Consider the following 15,343-nt stretch of genomic DNA (forward strand, 5'->3'; position numbering starts at 1 on the left):
CGGGAACTGAACCAGAACCTTCTTGCTGCAAGGCAACAGCTCTACCAACTGCACCACTGTGCAGCCAGCAAAAATACAGAAATCATAAAATGTTTCGCTTTATAAATGCATAAGCAAAACGTTTTCTAAGCATATTAAAACTAAGGGGCTTTCCAGAAAATGCTAAAGCTATCAGTAATCACCCTCAATAAATATAATCTGCATCTTCATTTTTCATGATACAGTAAATAAATATTAAATATCTTGCTTTGCTCACCAGGGAATTAAAAATTCACTTGAGCCTAAAATAAAATAACTATACAGTTCTTTTAGGATAAAAAAAAGTGTCAGCAGCCATTATTTCAGATGTCTACAAAGGCATCTGAGTTTCACAGTACACATCCTGTCCAGGCTCCTCCTCGAACGTCACTTTGGCGTCATCAGCATCCAGCTAAAATAAACAAAAAATATGGGATTTATGCATGCAACAGAGCAATTTTTCACCATTAAATAATAAGAGGACTCTTACACATTTCATTTCCAGTTCGGTGAAGAGATGTCCAGTCATGATCATTCTGAGAGGGATGGTGAGGATGAGAACGAAGGGAAGAGCAAGGGATACCGGGCTGGACTTTACGAGCCACAGGATGCCGAGGCAAACTACCTGGATGGCCGTGTACAGGTGCATTCGTCCTGTGCTTACCTGTGTTAAACATACACAGATATCAGTCAAGCAAATTGGGTCCTAAATATGATCAATCAATCAATCAATCAAGTTTATTTCTATAACATATTTTAACAACTAGGCAGTTCAAAGTGCTTTACATAATAAAAACACATCAACAACTGAAACATAAAATTTTTCCAAGTGCCGTCATTTCACATCAGAATTTTGATTAATGTTTCATTAATTGTGGTTCAAAAGCAACTCTAACCAGATGAGGTTTTAGTCTACTTTTAAAGGAACTTAGTATTTTGGATATTTTACAATTGTCAGAAAGTTTGTTCCAGATTTCAGGTGCATAGAAGCTGAATGCTGCTTCTCCATGTTTGGTTCTGTTCTGGGGATGCAGAGCAGAACCAGAACCAGAAGACCTGAGGGGTCTGGAAGGTTGATACAGCAGCAGCAGATCTTTGATGTACTGTGGTGCAAATTAGTGATTTATAAACTAACAACAGCATATTAAAGTTTATTCTCTCAGTGTAGGGATTTTTAAAACTGGTGTTATGTGCTCTATCTTCCTTGTTTTAGTCAGAACTTGAGCAGCAGCGTTCTGGATCAGGTATCTACATGTCTTTGGATTTGCTTCTTTCCTGCATTTTGCTCTTCAGCTCCTGTGAAAATGGGGGAGTCTTACTCTGGTGGCGTAAGGCTCATCTGGATGGTATTTCTTTGGAATGAGGAGAAGCAGCATGCGATCCCACAGCTGGATGCCATTCAGTGACGTCACTCCCATGTAGAGGAAGATCCCAAACAGAGCTGACATGGGAATCAACTTTAGGATCGGCTCCATTAGAATTGACAAACCTGGATGTACAAGGATATGTTTTTATAAAGGAATCTTCATTTCCACAAATCAACACCTGAGACGAAGACAATAAGCAGGACCTACCAACAAGCAGAGCTACCACAATGCCACTGATTCGCTGCTCCACTACTCTCTCTATCTTGGGTTTCGTTCCTTTGCTCATGACCGTGAGAGCGTTGGCGTGGGTTACAGTTCTGACCGTGGCAGCGCTCAGCCAAGGCACACCAAATATGGCGCTGAGTCCTCCCATGCCGACCAAAACCAGCAGGTCAAAGTGGAACCCGGAGCCTTTGGCCATCTTCCGCTCAGGTTTACTGATGATCAGACTGCTCAAAGACAGGAGGGATAAATCAATATAACCAAAGGCCGCACTCTCTGGTGCTAAAGATCTAGAGGCAAACTACAAAACCTTTCCACTTTATAAACACAAATGTCAAGATATTTTGTTTGGATTTTAAGTGGCAACAACACAAACTAGGTTGGGATTTATTCAGCTTTTCACAGGTTTTCCCCCAGCCAGCCGTTGTGCAATAAACTCTGAGAAGCTAAAAGTATTCCTCATAGCATGATGCTAATGCCTCCATGTTCTTCTGCAGTGAAGATGCATTCAGGGTGATGGTCAGTGTTCGTTTTTCAAAACACAGCGTTTTGGCAAGTAGGCCAGGAACATCTGTTTGATCTGAATCAATGACATCATAATTTTATAGATGTTTACTTTACCCTCTTCATTGTGACTTTTGGCAAATGTAAATAGGACGAGTATTGGATTTTCTTCAGCAGTAGATTTATTTTCACCAAAATTGTGGATTGCACGGTTAATAGTCATGTTGACAGATTCTCCCTGAGCTCCTTCAAAATTACCATGGTGGTTTAGAGAGAAAGGGGCTGAAAATACTTTTTTTATTTGCTATAAAAAATATGTAAATAAGAAAACATATACTTCTAACTTCTTTGTGTTGGTCTGTCACATAAAATCTGACTAAATTACCTTAAAGTTTGTGGCTGTAGCAAAGTGTGGGAAACGTCAACAAATGTATCTGTTTTTGCAGGACACTGTAACTCACGTAGTGATCTGAGACTCCAAGAAGATGAGAATGAAGACAAGCAGAGCAGGAACGCAGGATGCAAACATCAACCATACGGGAAAAGATTTGTGCTCCCCAAAGGGATTGATAAGCCAGCCTCTTTTGGCCGGATTGGACACCGTCAGGCCTTTAGGAACAACCAGTTTCTGCACATAAGAAGTAAAATGCTGTCAGTTCAGGGCATTAGAGGTTTACTGTCTGTCTTTTAAACAATGTAGAAGCTTTGAAAGAAAAGCCCAACCTGAGTGTAGGTATCCTCAATGTTATAATCTACAACAATCATGAGGAAAATTGCAATGGGAACTCCAAAGTCGCCAAGCAAGCGCCTGACCTGAAGAAGAGAGGCAAAATCCAAAACAGTTGGTTATTAAATCCACTTCCATACTGCAATAAATCGATTTTATTGATCCATCACCAACTCTAAGATGAAGTAGAATTGATCAAGCTAAGCAAAGTTTTTTCTTATTACAAGAATAAAGACATAATGTTACAAAAAGAAAGTTGCAGTAATACAAGACAAGTCAAAATAATATGGGAACAATGTCAGTATTAGCAGATTGAAGTCATAATATTTGAGGAATGATGTAGAAATTGTAAGAGAACTCTAATACAAAAAAATAACATTAAAATGGGGAATTTTTAGCATCTGGTGAAGTTATACTTTGGTATCGATTTTACAAATACGGACATGCAATTCAAATAAACTTGATTGATAAATACTTAATCTTTTAACACATCAGCATCAAATTATGAGTAGCAGGACTTTGAAATGACTAAGAAAACATTTAATTTTGAAGAAAACCACACAAACTGAGCTGCTCACATCAGATCTTAACAACCCTAAAAGCTTTTTTCTTAAAAAAAAAACAAAAACCTTAAGACATTTTGATATAGTCAATATTTTGACTGTATTCTCTTTGTAGCCTGGCCCTAATACTCCATTATACAACTCTCAGAAGAGATGATTGAAAAGAAAGCCACATTTTCTTTTTTAGAAAATAGAGTGAGATTTATTTTCTTAAAATTGGAAATAAGATCTGGTATGAAAAAATATAAGATCTCATTTTTAAACTCAAAATAAAACCTGAAAAATAACCAGTTATAATAATAACGTAAAAGGTCTTGACCGTCGTGCGATGACTCACATTTCCAGGAAGGAAAGTCCCGTTCTTGAACTGCCGCAGGAAAAACGCGATGAAGAAGCAGCCAAACATGAGGCACATGGAGAGCAGGGCCGTGTTCGGGTACGGCGGCTTCACGGTGCTCTCAATCACCGTTGTGTTTCCGGTTTTGTTGTCGTACGTGGTGATCCACTCCACCCTTGGGTGCCAGGGATTTTCCAATGTTGCATTCACATGATCATAATTCATAATCAGCGGATGCGCCTTGAAGATCTGAGAAGAAGTTGACAGAGAGTTAACAAAGAGATGTAAGATGATTTATTTGAGGAGAGAGAATACGTCTTTGAGTTTTTGTTTACCCTTCCTAGCTTGGCAAAGGTTTCATAAATGAAGATGATGGAGATGAGAATGGAGAAGATTTCCTGGGTGAAGCGTGAGATGTAGCGCACCAGAAAGCTGCCCTCAAAGGCGACAATGATCACCACGATGACGACGAGCCACACCCCGACCCACACCCTCCCGACGATGTACTCGATGTCCTGGGACTTACAGAACTGAACGAAGGAAATTAGGGATGAAGTGAGCCGCGACCATGATCAAATGTTTTTAAAACCCGACAGGTAAAACTCACAGCAAAGAAGGCCTCTTCGAACACCAAAAGAGGGCCGGAAAAACCGATAACCAGGATGGGCTGAGCTGCGACGAAGCAGAAGATGATACCCTGGATGCTGGTGGAGATGAGGAGCTCCGGCACACCCATCATGTTCTCCACCTTATCAGCTACACAGCGAAACGTTTAAAAGTTATTCAGGGGCTCTCTCTGGAAAATAAAACCAGATTTCGATTTGGTTACACACCCAGCAGGCCTCCGAAGGTGATGGCAGGAGACAGAGCAGCAAAGTAGATGAAAATAATGGCGGCCAGAGCCTGGGCGTTCAGGGCATCTGTAAGGTCGCTCTTGTAGTATTGGTAGCGTCTCTTTATGTCTCGAATCATCCCGCCGAATGGCCGGCCGGTGCGTGAGAGCGGATCTTCAACAGAAGCCGCGCTCGCTATAGAAACTGCAGAAAAATGCCGTCAAGTTAAAGCTGCTCCCAAATCTCTAAGTTGGTGAACATATTGGTCTTAACATGAGGAAATTAAGTAAATATGAACAAGTTCTGTCTTGTTTTTCTAACTACATGTGCTGCTTTTTACCCACAGATGCACAGAGTACCCAAAGATTGTACTCAAGTAAAATTAAAATATAGCCGTCCAAGAAATTACTCAAGTAAGAGTAAAGAAGTATTTGGCTCAAGTACTGAGTAACAGATCAAACGATCAATTATTTTTATATTTAAAAATTACATAATCAGACAGACCAAAATATAAAATTAAATGGAAATTTTGGTATTTTAAGTAACAAGATGACAAAAATTCGTATAAATAAATACAAAAATAACAAATTTAGGCAAAATAAATATTTTCCAAATCAATTTCTTTCAATATAAAACTGAGCTGTTGAAATATGTTTGATTTTCAGTCAAGTAAGAGAAGCAATGCTTTGTAATAAAATTACTCAAGTAAAAGTAAAAAGTACAGCATAGCAAAAACACTCCTAAAAGCACATTTAAAGAAAAAGTTACTAATGTAGCTGTAACTGAGTAAATGCATCTAGTTGCTACCGAACTCTGCACATTTAACCTGAACAGTGAGCGTATGCTGGGATCAAAAGTGAGAAATCCACAGTGTCCTGCTGCGTCAGCACTGGGAATGGTACTTCTGCTTCTCTTGCTGTATTTCTGTTTATTTATAAATAGTTAAGGATCAACTGGACGTATGGAAATTACATGTTTATGAACAACTATTTATTGATTTAATGCTTTCTAAATGCTCCCACCTGTTCATATAGCTATAAACCAAATTGACCATCCTGGTTTATCTGCTTATATTGTGTTAAATATGTAGTAATTCAATCCCAGAGAGATATTTCCCCTTAGATGTGATGAAAGTTTTCACCAATCATTATTTAGCAGCTTGTCCGATTCACTCGTGTTAATAATCAGTGGTGCTGCTGTTTTGTTTATGGTTTGGTACATTTATTAGCTCCACTGGTTGAAAAAAAAGCTGAAAAAGACTTAAAATTAATGGCTGCTATAAGTAAGTGAAGATTGCACTCTTTGTGGCTGTTCTCTAAACACTGAATATTTTTCACATCCCTTACCAGCATACCCAGCATACCCACTGAGTTTGGTGTCATGGTAAACAGGGATTCTCCATCTTTGTTCCAGTTTCACTTGTTTGAAACTGCTAAGTCATGGCCATAACTGTTTATATGGGCAACATATGTTTGAGCTTCTGACAAAAAAATATCCATAAATCTGCAAGATTTATGGAGATCTAAGTGTATATTGAAATATGACTCAGGTACATTTTCAAATATGAGTGTGAGATCATGCTCCTGCAGTAAAATATAAAATTTCTTTGCACATCTTTACCAGAGGTGGTTTTAAAAGTAACTCTCACCTCTGCGAGCTTTGGAGTCCCTCCGGAGCGTCAGGTCTTGAGAGTGCAGTCTGTCCTTCAGGAGTTTCTTCTGAAAGCTGATGATGGAGCTGAGCATCCCTTCATTCTTGATTTCAGTGGGTGGGATGACAATGCTGCAGTCGATAAAATCCACCAAGGCATCCGTTAGCTCCCTGGTCGTCTTTGCTTGAAAGGCCTCCTGGTTAAAAACCTCGGATGGAGAAAGTGGGGAAAATTTTGTAATTTCTCTCACAAATAATTTGATATATAAAACTCGGTATGTTCGGCAAACGTCTCACTTTGTCAGCCATCAGAGCGGCCATGGCTCGGCCAGTCTCGTGGTAGTCCAGGTCAACCTTGCTTGGGCCAATCAGAACAAAGACGAAGCGAACGGGAACCGGGGCCTCCAGAGCCGAGTCGAGGGCCACCGCTTCCTTCAGCCGCATAAACACAATCGTGGCTTTCTCCAGAAAGTCCAAGGCTCCTGGTCAGAAAGAGACACAGTAAATGTTGTGTTTGAACTTTGATAAAATAAAAATGTCCGCTGTAAGAAACCAGTTCCGTCACTGCAAGAAGGCAAAATAAGAATAAAAATTGGAGCTCACCTACGAGCACCATGCAGGCCTCAACGTGATCGGATTCATCTTTCTGAACAACGCAGAAAAAAAACGAGTCAAAAATATATACTTTATCTTTAAGAAGGAGGTGAGTAAAGAACCCAACAACTGTACTGGAGTAAGAGTAGCAGTGAGATTAAAAAGTCTTTGGTAAAAGATCTGCTATTTTTGTTAAAGTTTTCTTACTGAAAAATATTTTGTCTTATTATGTTATTTTTTGTTACTTAAAATACCAATATTTCCACTTAATTTTTTATTTGGTTCGTCTGAGTAATTTTTAAATATTATTAAATGATTGATAATCTGATCAGTTACTCAGTTCTTGAGTACTTGAATATACATTTTACTAAATATTTGTTTACTCGAGTCATTCCTTGGCTGCCTACATTTCACTTTTGCTTGAGTAAAAATATGCTGAAGCAGCGCTACTCCTTACTCGAGTACAACGTTTACTCTGCTCACCTCTGAATAAAAGTAAAAAGTATCAATCCAAGAAATTACTCAAGAAAGAGTAAAAAAGTATTTGGTAAAAGTCTGAGTGACTGATCAAATCATAAATCATTTAATATTTAAAAATTGCATAATCACATAAATAAAACATTTATTGAGAATTTTTCATTTTAAGAATGAACATTTTTTCCAACAAATTAACATAATTAAATGTAACTAGTTACAACCCAACTCTGCGTATATGTTGCTGTATGCTCTGCAGCAGTAAAACCAAAGACGTCTCATAGAGGAAAAATGCTTTCCTCTATGAGAAATTGAAAGAAATAATATCAGAGATTATTCTGAAAGGCAGCCTCATTGTTTTATCAGAAGGAACTTACTCTCTCCCTGACTGAAAACCTGTGCAGGTCCGTCCCATCGGTCAGCCTTTGGCTCTCTGGGTCAGTGGATTCACTGCAGGCAGAAACGTCACAAGCTTAAAGCTTTTTCTTCACATATATAATGCACACAGGTTAGTCAATTAAATCTTCTCATTTAAATTTCCAAAAAAACAAAAAAAACAATCTGAGGACCTTGATGTGTCAAAGAGACTTACAGATATTTTTGTCTAGTCAGCAAATGCAGAAAAAGAAACAGTCGTTTAATAAATAAATAACTCAATCCATTCTACTTATTTGGTTAAACAAGGGGTCAACAATCTTTTAAATGCAAATAGCTATGAAATAAATTGTGTCCAAAGACCCCAAATAATAAGAAAAATGTAAATATAGATATTTTCTAAATAAAAGTTTTATTTTGAAAGCTATAGTTGCTTAGAAAACTTAAATGTTATCATTTTGATTAAACAAATTATCTTGTCTTTAACACTCTGATCATTTTTGTGTTTTCATGACCCTTCTGTCATAAAACTACACCCCAGAATATTATATTGATTTAAAAATAAATAAAATCATATTTTGAAAATGGTTTTATTCTTTTCCTTCAAATCGGAGTAATACCTAACATGATAGCATGCCTTCTCGTCCAGCATCAGTGTCTGACCTCACAAATGCTCTTCAGGAACAATATTCAAAGACACACTTTGAAACATCAGAGCTGAAGCTGTCACAACTCCAAAGGAAGGGAAAATAACAAGAGACCAAAACTTTTGCAACATATTGTAAATTTGAATTTCTTAATTTCTTGTATCGTTAAAAAAAAAGTTCTTAATTCTGCTTTTAACATGCAAGGTAACTATTGTCCAGATTTGTTGCCTTGCAGGCAGATTGTTTGGTGGTCAGTGATGGGTTCCCATAATCACAGGTTTGGGCGTTACAGCAGCAACTTTCTCTAACTAAAGCAGTTAAACCTGAACCTCCTGAGTGGAGCTTTGGTTAATTGCCTGAGCTGAAAGCCTAAATGTAGGTCACCGTGTTTGAGTCACTGCCGGGTGGCGTCTCAAAGGATACCTGCGGTTTTGAAGGAGAGCGTTCAGCACACCTTCGCGGTCTCCAGATCTAATCTCTTTCTTGCTAACCATCTCGCCAACCATCTTCTCAGCGATGGCAGCCAAAGTTTTCTCCTCGCAGTCGAAGATGGTCACAACTTGAGAGGAGAAATATAAGAAGACATGTTAACAACACGAGGAAAATCATCTGCATTAGCACCATTTTGCAAAAGCGGCATTCAAAAAATCTGTTATATTTACTGTACTTTTGAGAAAAAAATGCGTGCAATGCAAATGTTGCTAGACTTCTGAATTTGAAGTACACTGCAAAAATACAAAATCTTACCAAGTATTATGGTCTAATTTCTAGTGCAAAATAAGAAATAAGACAAAATTATTTCACTTACAACAAGATATTTTCCACAAATCTGGAATAAACTTTCAGAAAACTGCAAAACAGCTGAAACACTGAGTTCCTTTAAGTCTAGAGTAAACACCCAGCTGTTTAGAGTTCCTTCTGAAACATAATCAGTGAAACATTCATCAAAAATCTGTTGTGTAACAATGACAAAATATAATGTTTCGATGTTGACTGTGTTCTATAACTTTGTACTTTTGTGTTTTTATGATGTAAAGCCCTTCGAAATGCCTTACTACTGAAATGTGCTATACAAATAAATGTTAATTTGATTTGATAAGTGAAATAATCTGCCAGTGGAACTAATATTTTTGAACAATATTAAAGATTATTGACTTAAAACGAGCTCTTATAACTTGCTGAGAAGTTACATGTAAGTTTTGTCTTATTTCAAACATATTAAGATATTTTCACTAGAAACCAGACCAAAAATACTTGGTGAGATGTTGTGTTATAAATGTAGATGTCAATACAACAAAACCCTAAATCAATATTTAAACCTCTAAGGGACACAGACACCTTTTAAAACACATTAAATATTCCCAAAGAGACACGTTTTTAGAAATGTTAGCACACACTGACCGGTGTTCATGGTGCGCCGCAGCTGGATGAGGCTCTTGAAGGTGAGGTAGGAGATTTGGGAGGATGCCCAGACCCCAGCCTGCGGGTCCAAGCTCTCCTCGTAGCCCGCCCATCGGCCCGTCTCCTGCCAGTAGCCCTGCTGCTCCTGCTCCTTCATCTCCGCCTTCTGCGTCACACACCTGTGAGCGGACAGAGGCACACAGAGCTGAGGACATGATGGAGCCGCTGGTGAAACGAAGAGCTGCACAGGGCTGGTGGATGAACTGGAGCTGCGCCGCCTACAAGCGCAGCCTGGGCATGTGGTTTGCAGCTGAGGTTTCTGTGACCACTTCATGTACGTGAAGGGCCGTCGGTCAGATAAATGACGGACAAGACAGTGGCTTGTTTGTAATAAGTAGAGGGCGCAACCAGAAAGATCTGCTTCCTCTTAGCCTGATATTGATGTAAACTCTGGTTAAAACAAGAGAGTTATTGGAAATCTAATTCCGATTTTTCTTCATGCAGTTAAAACATGAACGTGGTTCTTCTGTAATTACTCAGCTGATTCATTTTCCTGTATTTTTTTTGTTGTTTTAGGTTTTATTACCTAATTTTTGGGGGGTTGGATGACAAGAAAAGCATCAGTAACATTTAAATGACTGAACTTTTGGTCTAGTTTTAGTTCAAATATCTTAGCATACTTGAAATAAGACAAAATTAACTTACAATTAACGTTTCAGCAAGATATAGCAGCTTGTTCTAAGTAAATAATTCCACTGGTACATTATTTCATTTATAACCAGCACTTTTTCATCAATATTTAGCAACTACTGACCGAAAACAAGCTCATATATCTTGCTGCAAAGTTAATTGTAAGTTAACTTTGTTTTATTTCAAGTGTACTATGATATTTGGATTGAAACTAGACCAAAACTACTTGGTAAGATTTTTTGTTTTTGCAATGTGCTGTACATTTTTGTGCAGCCTCCTTTACTCTGAAACACCTAATTCAAATCCAGTTTAAACAGCTGTCTCCAGTTGTCTCCAGACTTCAGATTTTTTTAAGTCTGAAGTCGCAGATTAACCCAGAAAAGGATTTAGAGCAAACCCAGAGAAGGATATGTAAAGCAATTTCAATTGCCTTGTTGCTGAAAATGTGCTATATAAATAAAATTGCCTTGCCTAAGTACTCTAGGAAGGCCTGGCCTAAGTACTCCAGGAAGGCCTGGCCTAAGTACTCTAGGAAGGCCTTGCCTAAGTACTCTAGGAAGGCCTGGCCTAAGTACTCCAGGAAGGCCTGGCCTAAGTACTCTAGGAAGGCGTCTGAGGTTTGGTAATTAAGTTAAGTGAATGGAGAATGAAGCATGGGAATGGCAGCATAATGCTGTGAGGATGCTTTTCTTTAACAGAGTCGTGGAAACAGGTCAGAAGTCGTTATAAAAACCCTCATGCGCCACCATGTCTGGGTCTATTACACAAAATCCCAACCAAATACAACCAAGTTTTGATAAAACAATGGAAACACTCAGTGGTGCGTGAATACTATTGCAATGCCAATATGCTTGATAGAGGGCAACGAAACTTTCTGCCGAGGTTCAGTTGAGTTCTTTTCAAGCACGTTGGATTACCGTGACCTGGATCACTGGAAGACTTCAGAGACGACTGGATCAGATAAAAATCACCTTCATGCTTTACTGCAAGACCCAAACACACAAGATATTATGGGTGTTGTTTTCCCGCAGAGCGGCAACAGGTACAACACTGAATTATGTCAGTCGTGTCCGACAAACTGGACATGGATCAAGAGGAATCAGGAAGGTGACGCTTTGTGTCTAAAGTAAACATGGTGGCTATCCTGTTTCAGGAGGAAACTGGCTGCAGGGTCTGCTTCGTCGCTGGTTTCTGTCAGCGGCGTGAACGACGGATCACCCTGGACAACGACTTGTTTGCACTGTCAATACGTCTTGAGTGGTCCGGTATGCGCTGCGTACCTGGCAGTCTTCCACTGGGAATTTGGATGGAGGTTGTCTTCCTTTCTGCTGAAAGAAACATTATTGAGCAAATTAGAGATAATTTAGAAAATGAACATATGAATATGGTCAAGTGTTTGAGAGGGAGTTTATCCAGAGTGTAGCGGTTGACCTCCAGTCCACAAAGTTGGGTAAACAATCCAAAACTTACACTCAAGTAAGAGTAGCAGAACTACTTTGTCATATTTTTTACTCAATTACATTTACTTGAGTAACTTGTTGGATATAATGTACTTTTAGGAGTATTTCTACTACGCTGTACTTTTGAGTAATTTTATTATGAAGTATTTCTACTGTTACTTGAGTAAAGTTTCTGGATTTTCTACCCACTGAATGAAAAACAAACATGTTTTAACCAAAACGTCACCAGACACAGACACACAGCTGCAGTTTTTGTTAAAGTTTCTGAAGTTTTTGTTGAAAGAAACTGATTTGGGAAATTTTCTTTTACATGATTTTGTTATTTTTTTGTTAATTATATAAATTGTTGTCGTTTTTATCCTTAAAATACCAATATTTCCACTTAACTTTATATTTTGTTCCATCTGATTATGTATTTTTTAAATATTAAATGATTGATAATTTGATCAGTTACTTTATATTCGAGTAGACTTTTTACCATATATTTTTTTCTTGAGTAAAGATATGCTGAAGTAGAGTTACTCTTACTTGAGTGCAATTTTTTGTACTCTGCCTACATCTCAGTAAAATTTAAAAGTATCCATCCAAGAAATTACATAAGTAAGAGTAAAAAAGTATTTGGTAAAAAGTACTGAGTAACTGATCAAATTATCAATCATTTTATATTTAAAAATTAAATAATCAGATGGACCAAAATATACAGTTAAGTGGAAATTTTGTTTTTTTTTTTTATGGATGAAAAAGACAATAATTCATATTAGCAACAAAAAATAGCAAAATCAGGTAAAAGAAATTTTTTTTCCAAATCAGTTTCTTTTAGTAAAAAACTTTAACAAAAACTACAGCTGTGTGTCTGTGTCTGGTGAATTTTTGGTTAAAACATGTTTTTTTTTTTCCATTCAGTGGGTAGAAAATCCAGAAACTTTACTCAAGTAAGAGCAGAAATACTTTATAATAAAATTATTCAAAAACACAGCATAGTAAAAATACTCCTAAAAGCACAATATATCCAACAAGTTACTCAAGTAACTTTAAGTTTGTTTTTCTTTCAGTGGGTAGAAAATCCAGAAATTTTACTAAAAGTTACAGTAGAGATAATAAACCATTATCATAATAAAATTACTCAAGTAAAAGTAAATAGAACAGCATGGTGAAAATACTCATAAAAGTAACTTTTTTCAAAAAGTTACTCAAGTAAATGTAGTTGAGTAAATGTAACTAGTTACTACCCAACTCCCAGAGCAAACTTGAACAAGTCCAAGTCTTAAAACTTGCCGTCTCCTATTAAAAACATTTTATAACATGAAAAAAATGAAACACATTTTGTTCGTTTGTGCCATTTTTCCATTGCAGTTGGATCAAATCTCTGTTGTGTTTACATAGTTTGTATTTTATCTGAGATCAAACCTGAAGTTTTATGTAACAACAAAAAGATTTATTTCCAAAACACAGCTGTTCAAAGAGCAGACGATTCAGAAGATTAAACTGGGATGATGCAGCTCGACCGTGAGTCTGGGGTTTGTACCGGGCAACGCTGCATGCTGAGGACGTTTTGCATGATCTCTTACTCTCTAAGGACCGATAGGGTTCATATCGCCGACAGCATCCTGCAACTTTTAGATGTTTCTTTGTTTTTTTTAACAGAATTCACACAAATGTCTAAGGACCTAATTATATAAATCAGGTGTGTTGAAGAAGAAACGCATCAAAGAGTTGCAAGACATTGTCCTTAGAGGATTGGAGTTTGAGTTTTGTGCTTTATTTGACATCCTAAAGTGGTGGATCGTTATTGTTTGAGCTACCACGTGTATTCAGTCTGGATTTGGAGCTTTAGATAAAGTTTAAAGCTGGAAAAAGTTCAAGGTTGAACACAAAATTAATAGAAGTCAATGCAAACCCCTAATGAGTGGATTCATTTATGATGCCTACTTTGGACTTTTTCTGGAATAATCACTTAACTTTTGAAGACCAGCAGTAAAACCAAATCTTGTTCCAACTGCTGCAAACCCCAACTTTTAGAGTTGGGTGCAAAACTTGTGATTTTGCTTGTTTATACATGATGCTGGAGTCCATTATTCATTTATTACCTGTAAACGTGGTGACTGAATTCACTTTGGTTTTAGTTTCAGGGCTAAACTGTGAATTAGTTAGGTTGAAGTTAAGGATCAGATAGAAGATTTTAAATGACTTAACATAAAAAGTTTGGCAGGCGGGGACATACAAATCTAATCTTGAATAATATGCATAGATATGCATAGTAAATATGAATTTTAATGTGTTTGCTTTGTTTTTCCTGTACAGACTGAAATTATTCTTAAAAACCCAAAACTGGGGACACATTTCTATTCATAAACTTAAGGAGTAAACTTGAAGTTAGTGTTCAGGACTCAACTTTTTAGCTTCCAGCCAAAATAATAGAGAAATTCAACTATTATGTAAATAAAATATTAATTAAATGTCGGTAGAATAACAGGAAATGAAGCCTTAATGTGTAATTTATTGCTCATATCTATTGTATGTTGGATATTTTTTTTATGATAAAATGTTAACAAGTCCATAAAAATACATATTTAAAAAGTATAATAGAAACTTAATTAAATAGAAAAGAACACAATACACAAAAATAACAGCTTCTATTCTGTAGCAAGAATAGAATAGAATAGAATAGAATAGAATAGAATAGAATAGAATAGAATAGAACAGAATAGAATAGAATAGACATTTCTTTTGGATTTGAGCATCAACAGATGTCTTACAATGTACAATAGTTTCCAAATATTTATTTGTATTTTTCATTTGTATTTGTTGCCATAATTTTTCAGTAAACAGCAAAAGTTATAGCTGTTACAAACCATATTTTACTAAAACTTTAGTTTAAAAAATTACCAAATTATGAAGAAATTCTTCACTGAACTGTGGAAAGCACCCAACGCAACAGTGACTCTCAGAAAATAACACGAAGCGCACATTTTCCAGGAAGTGTTCTGCTCCCATATTTTTCGCCCTGCAAAGTTACAGCTTTACTTGCATTCAAAACTTCATCACAAAAAAAAAAAGTGGCACCTACCTTCTGCGGGCAAAGTGTCCAGGATGGCAAAGAAGTGTGACTTTATAAACACTCCCTCTTTCAAAGCCTCTCTCTCTGCATATGTAAATGCATGCTATATTATGATGGGTGGGACTAAAACATGTATGCAGAGACAGACGTGAACATGGAGACTTGAATTCTTTGGGACCTCCTTCTACAGCGCAATGTGTTCTGCACTAACCCATAATATTGATGGTGCATACACTGACTTGGCATGCCAGCAAACCAGCCACACTGTGTCATTACAGCCAGCATCTTATCAAATTTTTGTTCGTGTTTATTTGACAACAAAATCTTTGATTACGCTGCCGGGTTTACCCTCTAACCTTTGTCGTCTTCTTTTTCTCTAAACTGTTCAACCCTGTGCTTTAACTTGATGCCTACTTTGGGATG

At 37.1% G+C, this 15,343-nt stretch overlaps 1 protein-coding gene across 2 annotated transcripts; it reads right to left on the reverse strand.

Moving 5' to 3' along the window:
* Nucleotides 1-66: 66 nt before the first annotated feature.
* Nucleotides 67-14,988, reverse strand: slc4a1b (solute carrier family 4 member 1b (Diego blood group)). 2 transcript variants are annotated; one of them, XM_007540686.2, is made up of 18 exons: nucleotides 14,930-14,988; nucleotides 11,683-11,730; nucleotides 9,713-9,891; nucleotides 8,735-8,870; nucleotides 7,667-7,739; nucleotides 6,825-6,867; nucleotides 6,519-6,703; nucleotides 6,220-6,430; nucleotides 4,572-4,775; nucleotides 4,346-4,494; nucleotides 4,074-4,268; nucleotides 3,739-3,987; nucleotides 2,835-2,924; nucleotides 2,573-2,739; nucleotides 1,593-1,834; nucleotides 1,338-1,507; nucleotides 509-682; nucleotides 67-430 (listed from the first exon to the last, which is right to left on the reverse strand). In XM_007540686.2, exons 3-18 carry the CDS (start codon nucleotides 9,867-9,869, stop codon nucleotides 350-352), a joined length of 2,526 nt encoding a protein of 841 aa, XP_007540748.1. In that variant the 5' UTR covers nucleotides 9,870-9,891; nucleotides 11,683-11,730; nucleotides 14,930-14,988; the 3' UTR covers nucleotides 67-349. The 2 variants fall into 2 exon arrangements, with proteins under 2 accessions (XP_007540748.1, XP_007540749.1); XM_007540687.2 differs by having other exon boundaries at nucleotides 11,683-11,727; nucleotides 14,930-14,973.
* Between the last annotated feature and the right edge of the window lie 355 nt (nucleotides 14,989-15,343).

Source organism: Poecilia formosa, unplaced genomic scaffold (genome assembly GCF_000485575.1).
Source record: "Poecilia formosa unplaced genomic scaffold, Poecilia_formosa-5.1.2 Scaffold555, whole genome shotgun sequence".
Lineage (NCBI taxonomy): Eukaryota > Metazoa > Chordata > Actinopteri > Cyprinodontiformes > Poeciliidae > Poecilia > Poecilia formosa.